This window comes from Bubalus bubalis, chromosome 14 (assembly GCF_019923935.1).
Source record: "Bubalus bubalis isolate 160015118507 breed Murrah chromosome 14, NDDB_SH_1, whole genome shotgun sequence".
NCBI lineage: Eukaryota > Metazoa > Chordata > Mammalia > Artiodactyla > Bovidae > Bubalus > Bubalus bubalis.
In genome coordinates this window covers 62,741,834-62,765,385 of record NC_059170.1, presented here as the reverse complement: position 1 = coordinate 62,765,385, position 23,552 = coordinate 62,741,834, and the positions used below count along the sequence as shown (strand labels likewise).

Genomic DNA, 23,552 nt, shown 5'->3' with positions numbered 1-23,552 from the left:
GGAGGACAGAATTGTGACATCAGCCTTTTGTGGAGAAGATGAGAAATCATAGAGGGAAGCCAGAAAACCCCTTCAAGAAGGTGGCATTGAGACTGGAATATAGGACAAAATAAGAGGTTTGGTTGATTGTTTGTTTGTTTTGTGAGACTTGCATGTTTTTAAGCATTGTAGGAACAGAATTCTGAAAAGTTTGAAATTTTATACAGGAAAATCTGTACCAATTGATATTTAAAAGTCTTTTATTTTTACAAAAATACATGTTTAGTGATCAGAATGATCAAACAGAGCATATGGTGAGTCCAACATTTAAAAATAATTCATATTTAACCATGTATTTCCAATGATAACATATTTTTTATAGAAGTGTCACTTACGTTAGTGATACTTTTGTTTGACCAAAAATATCCAATTTATTAAAGTAAGTGGAAAAAAATAAGTATGGTTTAATGATATGGGAAAATAATCCCAAACTAGAAACATTCTTCTCATTGATATTCCTCTGATAGAAATCTATTCGTCATGAAGATTTTTATTTCATCAGATGTATCAGTCAGTGTCCTGACAAGAAATAGATGGCATATTGATATTGTGCAATTTTAGACTATTTTAATAAAGGAATTATTTATTAGGGAAGTAATATGCATAGGAAAACCACAAGGAGGTCTTTTGTCACCCATAGAACAAAGGATGAGAGAGGAGGGAACAGTTGTTTGAATCTAGAATCAAGGAGAGCTACTTGATAAAGGATGTGGCATTTGTAATGGGAGCAGCTAACCATTGGTAATCTCACAGTCTCTTCCTCTGCATTAACCTCCCACTGGTGGTACCCATCAATCAAACCCAATCAAAGCAAAAGATAAAGAAAGATGTTCTGCCTCCTGGGGCCCAGAGCAAGGAGAGAGGATGGAGATGGATCAAGAGAGGCACATGGATGCTCTCTATCAATAAGAGAGATAACTGTGACCAGTAGATGGGGAGGTGAATAGTTTTACTGCTATCTAACTTTAATTGATGGGCTTCCCAGGTGACGCTAGTGGTAAAGGATCCACCTGCCAATGAAGGAAATGCAAGAGATGCGGGTTCAATCTCTGGGTTGGGAAGATCCTCTGGAGGAGGGAATGGCAACCCACTTAAATATTTTTGCCTGGAAAATCCCACGGACAGAGGAGCCTGGCAGACTACAGTCCACAGGGTTGTAAAAGGTTGGCCACGGCTGAGCAACTGAGCACACACAACTTTTTTATTTATGTTCCAGAAGTAGTTGATGTATTTTATGAAGTTAAGTGCCACTTCTGAAAATTAGGAGTGGGGTTGTGCTCCTAAGACTTGTAGACCAACCTTTATCAACAGTTTTATTGGGGCCTTTGAATTTGTTGCTTCTCTGATAGCTCAGTTGGTAAAGAATCCACCTGCAGTGAGGAGATCCTGGTTCGATTCCTGGGTCAGGAAGATCCCTGGAGAAGGGATAGGCTCCTCACTCCAGTATTCTTGGGCTTCCATTGTGACTCAGCTGGTAAAGAATCCACCTGCAATGGAGGAGACCTGGGTTCAATCCCTGGGTTGGGAAGATCCCCTGGAGGAGGGAAAGATTACCGTCTCCAGAATTCTGGCCTGGAGAATTCCATGGACTGTATAGTTCATGGGGTCACAAAGAGTGTGACACAACTGAGTGGCTTTCACTTTCAATTTGTTAGCTATGATCTCAGCACCCTATGTACAAAGATTACCCTTTGTATTTGACAGCTTCTTACAAAGGTGTTCCTCAGTTTATTCAACATGAAAATCATAGTGGTTAAGTCTGTTTTACAGAGGTATTCAAGAATTAAATGAATTAATGTGGCAAATTGAATAATATAAGCATTATTATCCTTTCCACATTAAATTGTCTTTATAGTTTTATTAAAATTATTTAAGCTGCTAAGATATTTTAATAAGAGTACTGATTGGTTTTGTTCAGGGACAAAGTACATATCCATCCTGCTTCATGCTAGGCGTGTGTCTGCCTTGAAGGGCTTGTCGCCTTCATTCTCGTGGCACAAAACCGTAGCTCCTCTAATGTTGGAAATGTTAATCTGCTACATATATGACCTTTCATTTTAATAGTAAATAGATACACAGCCATAGTCATATATGCTTTACTTCTGTGTATATTTCTTATGTAGCAGGTATAATCTTCAAAAGGCATATTACTTTACAGATGTAACTTTGGTGAGCCATCATTCATCAGCTGTTTATTTTTGATGTATCATCTACCTAAGTGAATGAGCTAAAAGCCATAAAATGCACTGTGATACTTATTTTGGTTAGAAAGAGTATCAACCTCTAGGGTGATGACAGATTGAAATAAGTATTTTTATAGCTACGAAACCATAATGTTTGAAAGAGAATGTGGCAAAAGTTGATATTGTCCAAGGAAACATTTTGAAACCTGATTTTCCTATAAATTTTATTTATAGCTTATTTGGACTAATTTTGGAAAATGTTTTGTTGTATGTATATTCAGTTCAGTTCAGTCTCTCAGTCGTGTCCGACTCTTTGCGACCCCATGAATCGCAGCACACCAGACCTCCCTGTCCATCACCAACTCCCGGAGTTCACTCAAACTCATGTCCATCGAGTCAGTGATGCCATCCAGCCATCTCATCCTCTGTCGTCCCCTTCTCCTCCTGCCCCCAATCCCTCCCAACCTACCTTGTGTAAAATAGCTAGCTAGTAGTAAGCTGCTGTGTAATACCGGGAGCTCAGCTTGATGCTCTGTGATGACCTAAAGGGTAGGATGGAGATAGAGGGCTGAGTGGGAGGGAGGTTCAAGGAGGAGAGGATCTATGTATCAGTTCAGTTCAATTCAGTTCAGTTGCTCAGTCGTGTCTGACTCTTTGCAACCCCATGAATCGCAGCACACCAGGCCTCCCTGTCCATCACCAACTCCCGGAGTTCACTCAAACTCACGTCCATCGAGTCAGTGATGCCATCCAGCCATCTCATCCTCTGTCGTCCCCTTCTCCTCCTGCCCTCAATCCCTCCCAGCATCAGAGTCTTTTCCAATGAGTCAACTCTTCGCATGAGGTGGCCAAAGTACTGGAGTTTCAGCTTTAGCATCATTCCTTCCAAAGAAATCCCAGGGCTGATCTCCTTCAGAATGGTTGGATCTCCTTGCAGTCCAAGGGACTCTCAAGAGTCTTCTCCAACACCACAGTTCAACAGCATCAATTCTTCGGCGCTCAGCCTTCTTCACAGTCCAACTCTCACATCCATACATGACTACTGGAAAAACCATAGCCTTGACCAGACGGACCTTTGTTGGCAAAGTAATGTCTCTGCTTTTGAATATGCTATCTAGGTTGGTCATAACTTTCCTTCCAAGGAGTAAGTGTCTTTTAATTTCATGACTGCAATCACCATCTGCAGTGATTTTGGAGCCTAAAAAATAAAGTCTGACCCTGTTTCCACTGTTTCCCCATCTACTTGCCATGAAGCAATGGGACCAGATGCCATGATCTTAGTTTTCTGAATGTTGAATTTTAAGCCAACTTTTTCACTCTCCTCTTTCACTTTCATCAAGAGGCATTTTAGGTCCTCTTCACTTTCTGCCATAAGGGTGGTGTCATCTGCATATCTGAGGTTATTGATATTTCTCCCAGCAATCTTGATTCCAGCTTGTGCTTCGTCCAGCCCAGCGTTTCTCATGATGTATTTGCATATAAGTTAAATAAGCAAGGTGACAATATACAGCCTTGACGTACTCCTTTTCCTATTTGGAACCAGTCTGTTGTTCCGTGTCCAGTTCTAACTGTTGCTTCCTGACCCGTATATTAATAATGGATAAAAAGAAAGTAATGATTCCATTTGTTTTCCTGCTTTCAGTCTTTTGCTGTGTAGATGTCGATAAGTATTCATCACATATGTAAAAGTAGGTTTTCCACCTACTTTTAAAACCCAATTTTAATAAGTATTCATTAACTTTAATATTATATCATTTAACATATCATAGAAACTAAGATTTTAGTTTCTAATTTCATTAAGTGAAAGGCCAATTTTAAATTATCTAAACTGTAAATTTTCTATAAAAAGAAAAGAGTAAAATTTTCTACAAATTGAAACCATGTGTTTTCTTATATGTATTTTATGTCTTTCAATGTTACTTGGGCTATGGTTGAACATTTATATCATTTAAAGTTAGAACTTTTCATTGTACAATAAACTTGAAACTAAGCTCTCAGTCATACTGAAAATTGGGTTAAGGAATATGAATTGGATTAGTGTTTCTGAGATAAGAAGGGTCCAAAATAATGCTCTACAAGTAGAAAAGCACCATCATCTTTGTATACAGATTTCAACACATTATTTAAAACCTTAAATCTGTCCTCTTGTATGATCTCTCAGCTCCTAGCAATGCAAAACAATGATATAATGCATATGCGTACATTGCTGTTGTTCAGTTGCTCGGTTGTGTCTGACTTTTTGAGACGCCATGAATGGCAGCACACCAGGTTTTTCTGTCCTTCACAATCTCGCAGAGTTTGCTTAGTCTCATGTCCATTGAGTCAATGATGCTATCCAACCATCTAATCATCTGTCCCCCACTTCTCCTCCTGCCCTCAATCTTTCCCAGCATCAGGGTCTTTTCCAATGAGTCAGCTCTTCGCATTAGGTGGCCAAAGTATTGGAGCTTCAGCATCAGTCCTTCCAATGAATCTTCAGGGTTGATTTCCTTTAGAATTGACTATTTGATCTGCTTGCAGTCCAAGGGTCTCTCAAGTATCTTCTCCAGCACCACAGTTTGAAAGCATCAATTCGTCAGCTCTCAGTCGTCTTTGTGGTTCAACTCTAGCATCCGTACATGACTACCGGCAAAACCATAGCTTTGACCATGGGGACCTTTGTCATATACATATATACATGGATATATTGATGCATGTTTTTAGTCACACGTTCATATTTTAAACTTATTTTGGTTTGCTCTGGGTCTTCTTGCTAGTGGTCTACTCTCCAGTTGCCGTGAACTGACCTTTCATTGTGGCAGCTTCTCTTGTGGAGCACAGGCTGTAGGCATGTGTGCTTCAGTAAGTGTGGCTTGTGGGCTCTAGAGACACAATCCTTTTTTTTTTTTTTTAAGTTTTACAAACATCTCTTCATCTTATAAGAGTTGGAAAATTATTCTGTTTCTTAGTTTGCTTGGTTTGGAATATTATTTATCTTGTCAATGTATATCCTAAAATTATTTTACCCTTTGGAAAAGCTTAAAGAGCTTTTTCCCTAGCTTTTTCTCCTAGCACTTTAGCCATTTCTACAGTCTGGTTTCAGCCTTTGGTTTTAGATTTGTCTCTCATACCTCTTCACAGAAATTCTCCAGCCTAGGCAAACTGCTTTACTTACTGTTCCAATATCAAAGGTATTGATTCCCAATCTGTAGATTTGATTCCCACTCTGCTAAATGGATTTTCTCTGAAAGCATCAAAATGTAAATTAAAATGTAAAGAATATCTCAAGACTCTATTCCTACTTTCCCCCTTTACAGACTTCCCTATACTAAAGGAATCTCTTGTTTCTGTCATATTTACCTATACCAATGCTTTTCTAGCTAAGTCTGGCCTTATGACATTTCCCATATTTACTTTGAAACATTAATCATTCTTATATTGTTATCTTCATTTTGTTGCTCCATATGTTTTGATTACTGTTTTCAAAATCTCTTTCCTGCACTTACCAGTGGAAGCTCAAAGTATTATAATGTCTTACTTACAATAAGGCAGCTCAATATTATTTACTGGCGGGAATTAATGTTCTAGCAGGAAGAATCACTCAATGAAGAGTATCACTTGAATTTTTCAGATCCAGCAGTTTTAGTCAATGAAAATATATACTCTTAAAAACATTTTTATGTCCTACTTGACATTAAATGGTGATAGGCAGTTCTCAAACTAAACTTGTCAATAACCTTTGATCAATAACCTACGATTCAAATAAACAACTCCTTCCAACCCATAAATATACTTAAAAAAGAAAAATTGTGACATAACTGACAAAATCTGTGCAAGACCCATACATGGGGAAATTTACTCCTGAGTATTCTGAAGCTATCAATTTAGCTTGAAAAATTTGAGCTTAATTGTCTTTATTCTAGTAGAAGTATTTCATAGATCAGTCTTTTATAAATTTTTGGCAGCAGCTTTGTGTTAAAATATTCATATAAGGGATACAAGAATACAGTTACAGGACTAAGAGTAGCATCTGAGGAAGGTCAAGTACTTTGCAGGGCTAGATTGCCATTGAGCTGTCAGGAGTCTTGATGGGCATCCATAAAGGCAGTTTTCTGAAATAGCCAAAGTCTTACACACAAGACTTACGCTTGCCCCTTGAAATCAAGCCAGCAGGAGACCCTGGAAGTAGTGAAATACCTACATCATGCATTGACAGTGCTATCAAGGCATGTAGTCACAGTACCTTGGGCTGCAGTGACCTTCACCATCACCCGGATCTAGCAGATATCCAGTGACTACCCATGGCTGATGACCCAGATGGAAATGGATGAACATTCAAACAAGTTACAGTCTCTGCTAATTCAATAGCACATAATGTAGAGATGTTAGGGGAGCAACAGAAGAACAAACAGAGATATGCCTTGATATTAAAGTTGACTAGTCTAACATCAGTTCAGACCATAAAACATACACAAAGCATTTTATACATACATACAGGAATAATACTACATGATGCACACAGCTGGACAATGATTGTATTGACAGGTTTTTGAGGACATTTTAGTAAACTGTTTTTGTTTGTTTGTTTGTTTGTTTTTTGTTTTTTTTGTTTTTCTAAACAATTTAGAAAACTGACGTTTTCTTCATTAAGAACTCTATAGTTTAAAAATAAGGCTAGAACAAGGAACTCGGATCAGTAATCTGTGGCAGCCCGGAGGCGAGGGGACTGTGAGGGAGAATGGATATAGGAATATGGACGGCTGAGTCCCCGTGCTATTCACCTGTTACTACCACAATCGACTGTACTCCAATACAGAATAGATTCTTAAAAATTTTAAAAATAATAAGGCTCGAGAAATGAAGGATAAAACAAATTGGCTTATATTATTAGAAGAAATCCATTTTTTAACTGATTATTATTGTTCTTTTCTTCAGCCGATGAGAGCTGTTCTCATGGAGCTTTGGCATGCTCCTCTTCTAACAGCTGTATCCCACTGCACAAGCGCTGTGATGGTTTTGCTGACTGCATGGATTTCCAACCTGATGAATCCAGCTGCTTAGGTAACTATCCATTGAAATATTCTTTGCAATATGAGTCAGTAACTTCACCTGTGCACAATAAAAATATTAAAACTTGAAATTCTAAATAACGGCAAACAGGATAATTACATTTCTGTTATTGGCTTAGTGGCAGGAAGAATGTTAATGTTATTTTGCTACATTTATAGAAATGCACAATATATAATACAATGAACTCATGCATACTCTATTTTAAAATGTTCACAAAATAAAAATCAAACAATTTTAATTTAATATATCTTACATTATTAGCATTTAATAATCTCCTCTATGCAAATTGCTAGTTTCTATAATAACCGTACGTAATCTAATCTTATATAACCCCTACATAATCTAATGTTATTAATATTTTTAATTGTGCATTTTTAAAAAATTTTTTATTTTATTTTTATTTATTTTATTTTATTTTTAAACTTTACATAACTGTATTAGTTTTGCCAAATATCAAAATGAATCCGCCACAGGTATACATGTGTTCCCCATCCTGAACCCTTTAATTGTGCATTTTTCTCACCTCTTCCTAAGAACTCCCTATTTTCATGATCTAGTCATGCTTAAAAATTAATTTATGAAACTTTAGCTTTTAAACATTTTTCTTTCTTCTGACCCCAGAATATTTTTAAGAACTGATAATGTGTTTTTGTGATTATACTTTTATCAAAACTGCTTTAATAGCCTCTAATTTGTTGTAGCATATTGTTAACATCTCTCCTGAGTAACTGAATTTTTATTTCATGCAGGGATATGTAAAATAAAAGATAGAGGCAATGTAAATGTCACAACTAAAAGATAATATGAACTGGTGATAAAAGATATATTCAATCACATTTTATAAATAAACCAGGGATATTTCATATCAAAACTAGGACAGAATATATTCTTTGTATCTTTCAAGATAGAAAAACATTATGAGATAAGCAACAAAGGCAAGATATTTAAAATTAAATCATAGTGCAAAAATATTTTTTATGCTGCTAAAAATGAGTTCTTGCACAGCACTGAATTTTATGAGCACGAAGGGAAATCAAGAAGTGGGCAAATCTGATCCCATGAAATATGCAAAGATGAATGCTCTTTGACTTTATATCTCTACTAGGCATGCTTATACATCAGATCAGATATCCAAAAGGAAGTGTTCTTATTCTCTGAAGAGAGTAAGAATGGTATTAATGAAATAAGTCCATTCTTTGAACTTATGAAGATACAGCACTTATGTCCAGTACTCATATTTATCTGTATAAAACTGAGATTTTTTTTCAAGATAGTCCTATCTGAGAACAAGTATGTTGCAACATGTTTCAGTTCACTGTCTACTTTGACATATTCTGTCTTTTAAAATACGGTCAGGAAAACAGAAGACCTGTCATTCATACTGTATGATGGACAATCTGTAGATAATATTATAGTACACATTTTTGTTGTCTGTCATTTCAGTCACTCAGCAATTCACTTAGTTCATTTACAAAGTATAGGTCATATTGCCACAGCTGTTGGGTTAGAATGAAATAAAGAACTAATGAAACAGTTTTCATAAAAAAGATCCATATTATGTATTCTCTTATTTATATTTTTATGCCTTTTAGCTTGTCAATCAAATATGATAAAGTTAATGTTTCTGTTTTTAAGAATGCCTTTATACCTCATCCATGCTAAAATGTGTCCATGCATATTATACCTTCCTCTTTTCAAACATCATATTCTCTTAAGGTCAGCATTTCATAGACTTTTATGAGCCCAATCTTACAGCATCCAATAATTCTCCCAGTGGTCACACAACAGATGGTGAGCAGCTGGTCTTCCCTCACCTCAAGGTTTAAGTCATTAACCAGAACATCAAGCTCAGGCACTCCATGAGTGTTGCAGGTTAAGTATATTTCAATGAGTCCTATTTGTTCCCAAGTTACACTAAAAAGGAATATTATTTTCAAGTTTTGGTTGCTTAGGCAACAGAAAATTATTAAACAGAATATGTCTGAGTTAATTTACATTGAAAGTCTTTTTCCAGTCATTTGAAGTAGTAGAGTTACTAAAGATTATGTTAAAGTGATACTGTAATTATGATAATCATTATTTAAAGGAGAATTAGGGAAAGGCACACAAAACATACAATTATCAGATGAGATAGTATTCATTTAATATTTGAACAACAATAATAATACTATAGCTTAATAAAGTTTCAGAGGTTCTGAAAACCAAACCAAAACATAACACAAAAATGTCTCATATAAGTACTTGTGAAGCTTTTTCAAGTTTCTGAAATGCACTTAATCCCCCTGCTGTCCCTGAGCTGGGATTTCAAGATAAAGAGAAGTCTCTGCCCACTAGGAATTTAGTTTGCTGCATAATTTTCTGGTGAACTCTTATAATCTATAGAGCTTCTGAAACTACATACAGTGTGCTGTGTATATGTATGTTTAATCCATGGCAGTGCCTAAATATCACATAATATCAAGAAACACAAGGGGTGGTAGAAATTCTAAACTGAACAACAAATTATTTGACATTTTTAGACTAACAGGATTTAGAACTAGAGGACCAAAATTTAGTTAAACATCTGGTGTTCCCTTGCTGTTAACTTAAACAAGTTATACTATTAACCAGTTTCTTCCTCTGTAAAAAAAAAAAAAAAAGAAGAAGAAGAAGATAAGTATGCGATATAAGGATATACCATTTAATGCTGTGAGGATTAAATGAAGTAACATCAGTACAATTCTTGGGACTCTTGCTGTACGTCTCTGATAAAGCAGGTCTTCTGTAAACGGTAGTGAGATGGTGATCTTGATGATAGAAGAAAAATAAGAGAATTTGGAGAGAGCAGTGGTAATAGAAATTAAGTTCCATGGTAAACTCAAAGAACCCCCAAATAGGACTTCCCTTGTGGTCCAGCGGCCAAGACTCCATGCTCCCAAAGCAGAGGACTCAGGTTTGATTCCTAGTTGGGGAACTAGATCCCACATGCCCCAATTAAGGATCCGGCATGCCGCAACGAAGATTGAAGATCCTGCGTGTGGCAACTAAGACCCAGGCTGCTAAGTCGCTCAGTCGTGTCCAACTCTGTGCTACCCCAGAGACGGCAGCCCACCAGGCTCCGCCGTCCCTGGGATTCTCCAGGCAAGAACACTGGAGTGGGTTGCCATTTCCTTCTCCAGTGCATGAAAGTGAAAAGTGAAAGGGAAGTCGCTCAGTTGTGTCCGACTCTTAGCGACCCCATGGACTGCAGCCCACCAGACTTCTCCATCCATGGGATTTTCCAGGCAAGAGTACTAAGACCCAGGAGAGCCAAATAAAGAAATAAATTGTATCATTAAAAAAAAAAAAAAACACCAGATATGGAGAAATGGATGAGAGCAATCATTTAATACTTCATTCATACCATTCACTGCTATAAAAATGTTCAGTTCAGTCACTCAGTCATGTCCGACTCTGTGATCCCATGGACTGCAGCACACCAGGCTTCTCTGTCCATCACCAACTCCTGGAGTTTTCTTGAACTTACATTCATTGAGTCAGTGATGCCATCCAACCATCTCATCCTCTGTCATCCCCTTCTCCTCCTGCTTTCAATCTTTCCCAGCGTCAGGGTCCTTTCCAATGAGTCAGTTCTTCGCATCAGTTGGCCAAAGTATTGGAACTTCAGCATCAGTCCTTGCAATTTATCCTCCCAGAAGTCCTATAAAAGAAGGTCATCTTCATTTTAAACATGAAGAACTTTATACCTGAAATACCTAATCCAACAATACATAAATCATTAACTAAGTCATGTATCACAGAGGGAAAACCAGGACTCACGTGATTGTCAGTCTTCCCTATAGTCCACCATAGAATAGTCATCACTACTCTAGTTTCCATGCAACTGAGAAGGGAAAAAAACATATAAATGAAATATAAAGACATATGATTATATTATATATAAATATTATATAAAGTGAAAAGTGAAAGTTAAAGTCAGTCATGTCTCACTCTTTGTAACCCCATGGGCTATACAGTCCATGGAATTCTCCAGGCCAGAATACTGGAGTGGGTCTCCAAGGAATATTCCCAACCCAGGGGTTGAACCCAGGTCTCCCACATGACAGGTGGGTTCTCTACCAGCTGAGCCAACAGGGAAGCCCAAATATTATATAAAGATATATAAGCATATTTTATAAATATATATGTGTAAAAATATTTTATATAAATATATATTTGTGTGTGTGCCTAATTGCAGATTATTTAGATTTAAGCTTAAAAGTTACTTTCGTTTTTGTACTCATCACTTATCCAACTTATATGTGTTTTCTGCTTATCCAACGTCACATGTGAGAGTGAGACTGAATGTGAATCCTTTCCAGAATGGTATTTCCACATAGTTAACAGTGAGTTGTATAGGCTTCTAACCATGTATAGACACATGGTTATGATAAACAACTCAAGAGGGTACAAGGCAGTGAGATATTTGTGTTGCTAATTCTAACATCCAGCTTATGGATTTCTAGCTCCCAACTATTCATTTATCTACTAAATATTTTTTGTATCTTCATTACTATCTGGTGTCCATGTCTTTCCCCATTTCACTCTCTTCTCTCTGCTGTAAATTGTTTTGAATAAATTAAAGATGAAATTGCTTGTACTGTTTCTGCCCATTATCTTTATAAAGAACTTGGTTTTAAGGCCAAAACTTAGAAAAACTTCTCGCAGAAATAATCTAGAAATCTTTGTTCACCCAGACACGGGAATTCACTCTGTATTGCAGCTGATGCCTGTGTTCTTTCTGCTGTGCTCCACTCTCTTGTGCAAGAAAATACGTATTTAGATTCCCACAAAGTCATTCTGATGTAAAGTAAGCGTCAAAGCAAATTTTAATAACTCTAGAAAAAAATCTGCAGCTGTGTATTATATGTTGACACTGTGGAGTATCAGACATTCTATTTTTTTTTACTATTAAAACACAGCTCTTACTTGTGGAAGATTAAAATTGTACCTAAGACAAAAAATAATAATAATAAAATGGTTAATCTAACAAGGTATATATCTATTTATTCTCTATCAAATTGATAGGGTGTTTTTAGTCAGACCAGCTAATTTCTTATTTATGAAGGAAATTTCACATCTGCTCTGTTCAGTCAAGTCTGCCTTTAATGGCTGAGGGGGGCAGCTCTTTATGCTCATTTCCAGCCCTGCACTTTCCTCTTGAAGTTACATAGGAGGATGTGGGGAAGGCAAGACAGGAAATATACCCCTGGAAAAACAAAACACTGGAAAGTTTTGAAATTAAATGTATACCCAACACTGGTATATTTCAAGTTTGTTCCCAGAAGGCGAACTTTCTTCTTCCCTGTTTCCCTCTTTTCTAATGCCTCTACCAGCCCCTTCTGGACTTTCAGTGACTGACCTGACAATCTGATTCTTTAGACTCATGGTTTCCTTCAATGGATGATACCTACATAATGTCTCTGTTTCTCCTCTTTACTTTTCTGCTATGCCTCACGAACATCAACCTTCCTCTGCCCAAGTAAATGGTTTCTTTGTCTGTGTTAATATTTCACCTTTCTTCAGACCTACAAAAATGCCCACTGAATACTTCCATTTGGATGTCCCTTCTGATGCTGGGAGGGATTGGGGGCAGGAGCAAAAGGGGAAGACAGAGGATAAGATGGCTGGGTGGCATCACCGACTCAATGGATGTGAGTTTGAGTGAACTCCGGGAGATGGTGATGGACAGGGAGGCCTGGTGTGGTGCAGTTCATGGGGTTGCTAAGAGTCAGACACGACTGAGCAACTGAACTGAACTGAACTAGGCACCTAAAACACAGCATCATTGTTCCCTTTAAAATCTTCCTTCCCCATAAATTCCACAACTCAAGGAATCAAGCCATCAATTAATAAGTAGCCCAGTCAGAAATTTGAATATCATCCTTGACTTTCGCAAAATGTTTCAGTCCCAATATTTAAATATCTCATAAATTCCCACAACTCTGAATGTTTCCATTCCATCTCTTTCATTCAGGCATTCCTGGATTGTGACATACACCCAGATTTTTCGCCTTCGCCCTTCTGTTGACTGTAAACTCTGTAGCCAGAATTATCTTTCTAAAGCATAAGCCACACCACTTCCCTTCTTAAGATCGTAGCTTCCTAGGATAAAGTTTAAACTCACTGAGCCCAGATGATCTCGTCCCTGTGTGTCTATGACCTTTTCTCATACTTTGTATTATCAACAACCCAGTCTGATGGAACATCCCTCAGTTTCTCAAATACATCACAATCTCTTCTCAGACCATTGTGTCTTTATGTTTACCTACACACACACACACACACACACACACACACCCCTATCCAAATAAAAGCTCTTCTGGAGCTTTTCCTTATTGGTCAAATTTGACTTAGGTTCTCTCCTTGGTGTCCCCATTACCCTTGTTACATTCATTACAAAGTAGATTACTTTTAATGCCATATTTTAATTCCCTAGTAACTTTTTACATCCTCTATGAAGCCGGAAGGTCAATGAGAGCAGAGGCTGTGCCTATATAATTTTTAGATCAACATTTCTTAAACACATATTATGATCCTGATGTTCTATTAACATTCTCAACAGCCCTATGGGATAGGTACTATTATTAACCCTGTTTAACAGAGATAAACCTGAGGCACAGAGAGATTAACTACCTTGCTCTGAATCACACAGCTAATAGGCTGAGCTGAGATTTCAACTCAGGTGGTCTGGCTCCAGTACCCTCAGCCTTAACAGCTATGTGAGTAGGGAAATGGGCAAGTTGCAATGGATCGGGATTGTGTAGTGACAATACAAGGAGACTGTGTAAAGGAAAGAGCTGAAATCACTAACCACTTCTTTTTTTATTGGAGTATAATTGCTTTACACTGTTGTATTAGTTTCGGCTGGACAGCAATGTGAATCAGCTATTATGCATACATATATCCCCCTGAGTCTCCCACCCCCAGCCCCCAGCCCGTCCCTCTAGGTTATCACAGAGCACACCGGGCTAAAGCTCTGCTATACAGAAGCCTCCCACTAGCTACCTGTCTTACACATCGTAGTGTATTTGGGAGAGCAACACTAACCACTTCTTCATGAAACTATTTAACTTCTTTTTAACTTACAAACAAACCATCTTTGAAAATAAATGTTCATGCTAACCTAGAACTCAGGAATGATACAAGCAGCAAACTAAGCAGGTTCAGGGGGGTGAGGATCCATTTGAGCTGTGTTGACATCTGTCACAAATATGGAGGGCAGGACAAGAGTCTGCGTACGAGTGACACTTTATCAAAATGACAGTCACCCATGCGAAGCATTCATCTGCCATGATATAGTGACTGGTGTGTGGAACTGAAGAAATGTTTCAGTATAGAAAACGTTTCAGTATAATCACAAAGATGTCATACAGACCTTCTAAATAAGTAGATTGTACCTAATCTATGGGGAAAGAAAGTCTTAGGACCAAGCACGGGGCATGTATAAGGAATGAACACATCCAGAGCCGTGGGGAGCATTGAACAAATTTGGGGGTACAGGAAAGTAGCCTAAACAAATTCTTGTGCTTTTAGATGGTAGGAAGCAATTTATTCTCCATGATTAGATTTAATGTCTTGATTAATAGTAATATGTCTTCCTTCTTCCTGGTAATATTTATAATTAACTGTGGGTTTTGGGTTGCTTCTTTTTAGAGTGTCCAAGAGGTTACTGCAGAAATGGTGGGACTTGTGTGCTGGAGAAAAACGGTCCAGTGTGTCGGTAAGAATAATTGCCTTTTTAAATTTTTTTAAACATTTATTATAGTCATCTTGTTTTTCTTGAGGCTGATCTAAGAGAACATAATGAACATGTGGTTATTAAGGTAAAAACAGTGAATAATGGCAGTATTAATATTTATCCATTTGAGTGTGAGAAAGGAATATTTGATATTTAGGAAAATATCAATGATTTCACATGATTTTATATCTCTCAACATTCATTTTATATTGTATGGGATATATAATTTTAATAATATTCATTATTTCTTGTTTTTAATTTTTATATCAGGTTATAAAAAGATTTCATATAGGTATCATCCTATTTCAGATAAACTTAGTGTCTGTATTTCCTATCTCCCTTTTTATTTCATGTTCTATATTTTTCTTTTCTAACAAGACAAGAATGAAATTAACTCATAAGTAAAACCTTTTTCTGGTTTATTCAATGGATGTTTATGAGTAGATAAAGTTAAGGTACAGATAAGGAATACATTTGCATAGTTAAAGCAAAAATAATCAAAACAGTTCTTGTGATTTCTTCTGGGAATTATTTATATTGCCTATCAAAGATGGCTTAAATTTCTGTCTCTCACCCTTTCGGGAATATCATGCAAAACAGTTTCATAAATTCTAAAGGAAATGATGCATATTCCATTATATTTGTGTTTATGATTTTTTATTCTAACAGACCAGTGTATATATTACTTTGCTTATTAGAGAAATGGTTTCAGGTTGACATTCAAGTCATAACAAAGCACACAAAAGCATTAATATCTGGAAAAACTCATTAATAGTTGTTTAAATTCTTATATCCTTCTGAGTCAACATTCATATTTTAGAAAAATTCATTTATCACTTTATAAGAAAGCAAACATGTCTACCAAGGAGAACAACAAAAAATTTTATGATGAAATACTACACTATTTTAACATTGTTGAAACAGCAATATTAATGTGTTTCTCAAAAGTTTTTGACTCTCAGATTCACTCCATAATTTAACTCACAACATCTTAGCAAAATTATACTTTTCCCTGTATCAGTTTCCATGGAAATTAGTTTTCTACAAATTATGACTTCGTGGAAATACAGGATACATATTACTAATTTCTAAAAATCTTGTGGAAGAAATTGAGAATGATGGCATAAATATTTATTGATCATCAGCTGAGTGGGTAATGTTTAGTGTCAACTGTTTACAATAAGGAGGTTCCAGTTTTTCTCTTTTCTAACCCTGATGGTTACACAAAAGCTCCCAAATGTAGTTAGTCTCAGCTGAGCAAGCAAAGACTTTTACGTTCTTGGCAACATCCTCGTGTACTTAAATAAACTTTAAAAATTGAAATCCAGATGGTGATGTTTGAAACTTGTTTCTCTCAAGTGAGGAAACTCTGATGTGGGGGGAGAAGATATGACAAGAGGATTGAGAGAGAGCTAGACTAAAGAAAGGAAATTTATGCAGCAAAATGTATTGAGTTGGCCCAAAACTTTGTTCAGATTTTTCACAAGATCTTATGGAAAAAAACCCGCATGAAGTTTTTGGTCAATGCAATATAAAGCAATTCACTGACTTGGAAAGCCAATGAAGTATTTTATTATGTTACTTTTCATAATAAATAATACTTTTCAAATAGCTAGCTAACTCTAATTACCATCAATATAAACAACTGGTCTGAGGGCTATCTGCTCCATAGGGGTGAAAAATACGACTTTTAAACATTTTTTTCGTAGTATAATATGGTAGCCTTTTCATTCAAATTTTTATTTCTTTAAATGGTGAACTTCAGAAGTGACACGTGTATTGTAATAAAGTTTTTTAAAAGCATAAAATAGTGTATGAGGCAAAAGTAGAAATCCCAACACCTAAATCCTCCTCTTGAGTAGTATGGCTTATATCCACATGGCTTTCTTTTCACACACACACACAAGCACACATTTATTTCTTACAGAAATGTGAATTACACTTTACAATACACTTTGTACTGTGTATGTGTGTTTTATTTGTAATCTTTTCATGAAAAATCATGCTGTTCTTCCACATCAGTCAACATAGCTCTAGATCTACCACTTACTGGTTGTGTATTATTGGGTGAATCCATTAATCTGACTGTTTCAGCTTCTTCTTTGTTAAAATGGAGAAAATAAGTGCACTCATAGAGCCTCCTAGAGCCGTTAAGAGATTTAAAGGGGTTAATATACGTAAGACATTCTGCACAAAGCCTGACACATAAGACATTCTAGGAATGCTACCCATTATTATTACTATGCCACTGTTTTATACTGTGTAGTATATAGTATTCAATATATGGGCTTGTCATCATGTAATTAACCCCATTAATCCTATTACTAGTTGTTTGGTTCTTAAGTATTTTGTTTCACAGTTATCTTGCAATACCCATCCTTTGACTTATTTTTGTACATTTCCTTATTTTAAGCATAATGTGTCTTTCTGTAATGCCAAATAACAACGTAAATTATTTCTGATGGCACTTAGTGCCAGATTCATTTCCAGTTAAATTTAGAATCCAGTTCATTTGTCACATACAGGTATTCATTTTTGGATATAAGGTTAAATGAAGACAGCTCTAGAATACAGTTTTAGAGTAACTCTAGGGTACTGTGGAAAGGTGTTGGCTTTATATCACGCCCCATTCTCTCATTCCCAAGAGTGGGAATTCATTGTCATTCTCACCCAAAGAAATAAGGACAGAAGTCCAAAGCCCATCTCTCATTCAGGCCACTGTGGATACAAGAATTTCATGGTTTCCTGGGGAAACTTGTCAGAAAAGCCTTTGAACTTCCTCTTGGAATCTGTGAGAAAGGACCTTCAGGTTTAATCTACAATCCCAGAGGAAAGAGACTATATAAGGTCATTCGTATTGCTCGAGCTTGTAATTATTCACAAGAGTAGAAGCTACAAGGTGAACCATGGTTTCCCATTACTTGAGAAACACTAATAGCTTGGCATGTTCAATGACTTAGGAAGCAAACCATGAGCCAAAAGATGTAAATTATTCTTCACCTGAGGAGGCTTGATTATTATATTATTTCAGTATACCAACATGTTTATTAGAAAAAAGAGTGAGCTGTGTAATATAAATTTCAAGTTAATATGGAGGGCAGGAAAGAAGTTACAAGAAAGAAAAGAAAATCAAGTTAGCCAGGCTAAGAGAGAGAAATAGGAAACAGCATTAAATTTAAAGTACTTATACAATTACATACATATACAGAAGTTTACTATATACATATTTATTTCATATATATTTTTATTGTATGAACATTATATGTTATATTTTTATTTCACATATATTTAATTTTAAACAAAAATATATTTAGAAGAAGAACTGAAAAAAGGCAAGAAAAAAACGATTTGACAAATGAATAAAAAAATTCACAGTGGTAACTTTAATATCAAAACCCCACAAAATTATAGTATAAGCACATTTTTAAAAGGTTATATTGCTAAATTAAAATGATGCACTCTCAAAGTTACAACAGACAAAAATCCCTATGTAGCAAATGACCTAGTAACAAAATAAAGAAAGCAGCAGTTTCTAGATACCCAAAAGAAAAAAAAAAAAAAAGAAGGATGACAAAAGAAAATAAACACCTTTTTGGAAATTTTGAATACCATTTCTAGGAAGCCCTTAGGTTAGAAGTGCATTTTAACCTGGAATTTTAAAGACAATAAAAATGATAATTTCTCTTTTCTCATCTTCTCTCCGTGGCAGTATGTGAGAGTGAATTACCGCTTTTCTTTATCTGGTTTCTGAGATATCACTGGCCATCACTCTCACTTTGCTTTACTAGTTCCTTCTCCTTCTTGTAATATTGGAGTGCTCCAATACTCAGGGCTTGAAATTCTTCTCTTTTCTGCCTACTTTCACTTACCATATGATCTCATCTAAGCTTCGGTTAATTTATTGACTTTGAATAGTGTATTAGCAGTTCAAACCTATCCTACCAAATTCCACATTCTTAAAGTAAGCTGCCAAGAAGACATCAGACTTCATATCTAATAGGCATCACAAATATAACATGTCCAAAAAGATCTTTTGCCTCGACAGGGCATCTTCTCTTTCTCCACACTTCACACACACTGTTACTTCTGCCTCAAGTTTTCTTTTTCTGCCTTATTTTCCCAAATGATACTTTTTAATACTTATAAATGGCATTTTCTTTGAATATCCTTTCCCATACCAACCAAGTAAAATGACTCATTGCTCCTTCTATGCTCCTCTATTGACTCTATAAGTATGTTATTTTACAAGTCTTTGTTTTACTTCATTACCTATTTAAAACCTATCTATCCTATTAAGAAATACATTTCCAATGCAATTTCATTTTTTATTACCATCAAAATTTGCTTTTCCCAATTTTTATAAGTTTTATATATAAGGATAAAATCTTAGTTATCACAGACAATTTAAAAAAATAAATTACATATTTGTTGCTGGAAAGTTTGAAAACAAAGCTTTGTGATAAAAAAGTTTGCAATATGAACAATAAAAATCAGTTGGAAAGGAAAATCAAAATATTAGTTCAATGAGGAAAAGGAGCTATTAAAAATTCTAACCATTAAAGGCAAACTTTTTCATGTATATTTTGTTGGAAGATAATGTGTATCCGGGGCTTCCCTCATAGCTAAGTTGGTAAGGAAATGGCCTGCAATGCAGGCCACCTGGATTCAATCCCTGGGTTGGGAAGATCCCCTGGAGAAGGAAATGGCAACCCACCCTAGTATTCTTGCCTAGAGAATCCCCATGGGCAGAAGAGCCTGGCAGGCCACAGTCCATGAGGTCACCAAGAGTCAGACACAACTTAGAGACTAAACCACCACCAGTGTGTATCCAATCACCATGATATTTACATTTCAATAACAACATTTGAAAAAGTGGTCTAAGAGTTTTAATTTGAAATTGCTTAAAGTTAAGATTAAAAAAAAATAATAACTTTGACTTAAAGGAAATTCAAAAATTTTCAAAAATTCTTTTAGAGAGTGTGGGCAAAAATTTTGAAGACCAAAATAGAAAATAAAAGTCATGTTTTTTGTACCTTTTCATCAGTTCAGTTCAGTCACTCAGCCATCTCTGACTCTTTGTGACCCCATGGACTGCAGCATCCCAAGCCTCCCTGTCCATCGCCAACTCCCAGAGTTTACTCAAACTCATGTCCATTGAGTCAATGATGCCATCCAACCATCTCATCCTCTGTCATCCCCTTCTCCTCCTGTCTTCAGTCTTTCCCAGCATCAGGGTCATTTCCAATGAGTGAGTTTTTCGAATCAGGTGGCCAAAGTATTGGAGTTTCAGCTTCAGCATCAGGACCGATCTCAGGATGAATATTCAGGACCGACCTCCTTTAGGATGGACTGGTTGGGTCTCCTTGCAGTCCAAGACTCTCAACAGTCTTCTCCAACACCACAGTTCAAAACCATCAATTCTTCAGTGCTCAGCTTTCTTTATAGTCCAACTCTCACATCCATACATGACTACTAGAAAAACCATAGCCTTGACTAGATGGACCTTTGTTGGTAAAGTAATGTCTCTGCTTTTTAATATGCTGTCTAGGTTGGTAATAATTCTTCTTCCAAGCAGCAAGTGTCTTAATTTCATGGCTGCAGTCACCATCTGCAGTGATTTTGGAGCCCCAAGAAATAGTCTCTCACTGTTTCCACTATTTCCCCATCTATTTGCCATGAAGTGATGGGACCAGATGCCATGATCTTAGTTTTCTGAATGTTGAGTTATAAGCCAGATTTTTCACTCTCCTCTTTCACTTTCATCAAGAGGCTCTTTAGTTGTTCTTCGCTTTCTACCAAAGGGTGGTGTCATCTGCATATCTGAGGTTATTGATATTTCTCCCAGCAATCTTGATTCTAGCTTGTGCTTCATCCAGCCCAGCATTTCTCACGATGTACTCTGCATATAAGTTAAATAAGCAGGGTGGCGATATACAGCCTTGACATACTGCTTTTCCTATTTAGAACCAGTCTGTTGTTCCATGTCCAGTTCTAACTGTTGCTTCCTGACCTGCATACAGATTTCTCAAGTGGCAGGTCAGGTGATCTGGTATTCCCATCTCTTTAATTTTCCAGAGTTTGTTGTATATCTTCTCATGACTAGTACCAAATTCATACCTGACATTATAAGAGCTATTTGTGTGATATACTGAATGAAGGATGAACAAATGGATATACATGCAAAGTTCTGGAGTTTCAAGGAAAAAATATCAATACTTTAAAATATGTCTTAAGTTATTAAGGTGAGCATATAAAGTGAAGTCGCTCAGTCATGTCTGACCCTTTGTGACCCTGTGGACTGTAGCCTGCCAGGCCCCTCCATCCATGGGATTTTCCAGGCAAGAATACTGGAGTGGGTTGCCATTTCCTTCCCCAGGGGATCTTCCAAACCCAGGGATCAAACCCAGGTCTCCTGCACTGCAGGCAGACTCTTTACCATCTGAACCACCAGGGAAGCCCAGGTGAGCATATGGTCTCACCAAAACTCAGACCGTCAACCACAAAGGAATTATTGAATGTTTTCTAAGTAGACTGCAAGAAGAATATTGAGTAAGCCTATGATGTGCTCATTATACTAAAAAGTAATGACTCTCCAGTTTATAGGACAGAATGGATATCAAAAAAGATAAATATCACCCATTGAAGAAACTCTACTTTGCTATAATGACAGAAGAGGGTGCTCTTAAACTAGGAATCTTATAAACTACCTCAAATCTACAACCCTAGGCTTTAAATGAAGAGTAAATGCAATTTTCTTTCCTACAAATCCACTGTTTAAAAGTTCACTTTATGAACACTATTCTTCTTCCCACAAAAAATAAAAAGAAGAGGAGGAGTAAGGAGAAGGAAGGAAGGAAAGAAGAAAAAACAAGTAATATGAAGCAAAAGACAGAATACTCGAAGTTCTCAACCAGGCCCCTCCATCCATGGAATTTTTCAGGCAAGAGTACTGGAGTGGATTCCCATTGCCTTCTCCTAAATATTGTCAGAAAAAAACAGAACATTTAGAGATAAGGGAAAAAAAATCTTAACTGAGAAAGACAAAACCAAAGTACAAATGGACAACACAACAGTAAGAATCAAATTACTGATTGAACTCAGGAAAGAAATTAAAAAAGAAAAACTAAATTATAATTCTCTCAAGGAAGGATATATTAAAATTAAATTTATTAAGAAATTTTGAACAAAAGTAAGAAAATAACCAAGGGAATGAAAGTGAGATGAAGTAAAAAGAACCAAAGAGAAAGTAATTGAAGTGGAAGACAAAAATCATGCATGTACAGTTGACCCTTGAACAACATGGATTTGAAGTACATACAACTTATATGCAGATTACAAATTCACTTATATACAGATTTTTAAAAAACATATGTACTACAGTATACCACATTTCATGACTGATTGGATCTGGGGATGTGGAACTTCAGATACAGCAGGTCAACTGTAAATTTATACACAAATTTTCAACTGTGCAATGGTTGGAGTCCCTATACCTCAAGTTGTTCAAAGATCAACTGTAGTTTGAGTCCCTAAGGAAGGAAATCAAAACAATAGAACAGAATTAATATTTAAAACTATCATCCAAGAAACTCAGAAATGAAAGAAGACCTGAATTTACATAATGAAAGGATGAACAGCTGTAAGATGACAGTTTTTCAGCACCTGGGAAATCAGACACAAACCCAGCATTTCCAAGATATATCCTAGTAAAAACCTTAGGCTCTAAACCAAAGAAAAATATTCTCATTACCTGTAGGGAGAAAGACCAAATAATAAGGAAAAGGGATTAGTCAAGCATTACACTTCTGAAATCAGAGAGACAAAGAAACCTATTAGGATTTTCTCCAGAATTTCAAAAAAAAAAAAAAAAAGTCTTTGACAAAATTTAATATCCATTCCTGATTTTTTTTTAAAAGCCTTAAGGAACATAGGAATTGGTATCCAACTGATGCTTTCTTAATGTGGTAAGACATTCTTATTTTAAATTTTGAATCAATTCTTTATTTATAAAGTCAGGATCTTAATTGAGAATCACACAAGGCGTTTCCATTAAGATGTCAGGAACAAGGAAATTTGGCCACTATCTTCACTGACATTTAAATTTGTATGGGAGATGGTAGTCAATTTAATTGGACCAAAAAGAAAAGGAGACAAGCAGCCTAAGCACTAGAAAAGAACTTAAATTATTATGACAATAAACCCCGAAAACCTTAGAAAATTGATCATAAATAAAATTCAAAAATTGAAAACATTTCCATAAGTAAGTTTGGAGGATATAAAATTAGCATTCAGAAATCAATATACAGCAATCAGAAGTCAATATACACAAAATTCAGGGAAAATGGAAAAGGAAACCCTATTCATAATAAAAACAAAAAGATAAAATATTTAGGAATAAATTTAATAAAGTAAAAAGCAATCCATATGATAAAATCAATCCCACAATCTTGAACAGATAGAAAGGCATTTTCCTTCTCTGGGTAGCTGACTTCATCATCTTAAAGGACCTTGGTCCCTAGGTC

General features: G+C 36.1%; 1 protein-coding gene across 7 annotated transcripts in view; it reads left to right on the top strand.

Annotated features, from left to right (window-relative positions):
• MALRD1 (MAM and LDL receptor class A domain containing 1) overlaps positions 1–23,552 on the top strand; it is a 743,525-nt gene that overhangs the window by 630,509 nt on the left and 89,464 nt on the right. For all 7 annotated transcript variants that reach the window (XM_044928177.2, XM_044928178.2, XM_044928176.2 and 4 more), the window contains 2 exons: positions 7,137–7,262; positions 14,946–15,012. In XM_044928177.2, coding sequence (XP_044784112.2) covers positions 7,137–7,262; positions 14,946–15,012 — 193 coding nt within the window. The remainder of the gene's footprint in view (positions 1–7,136; positions 7,263–14,945; positions 15,013–23,552) is intronic.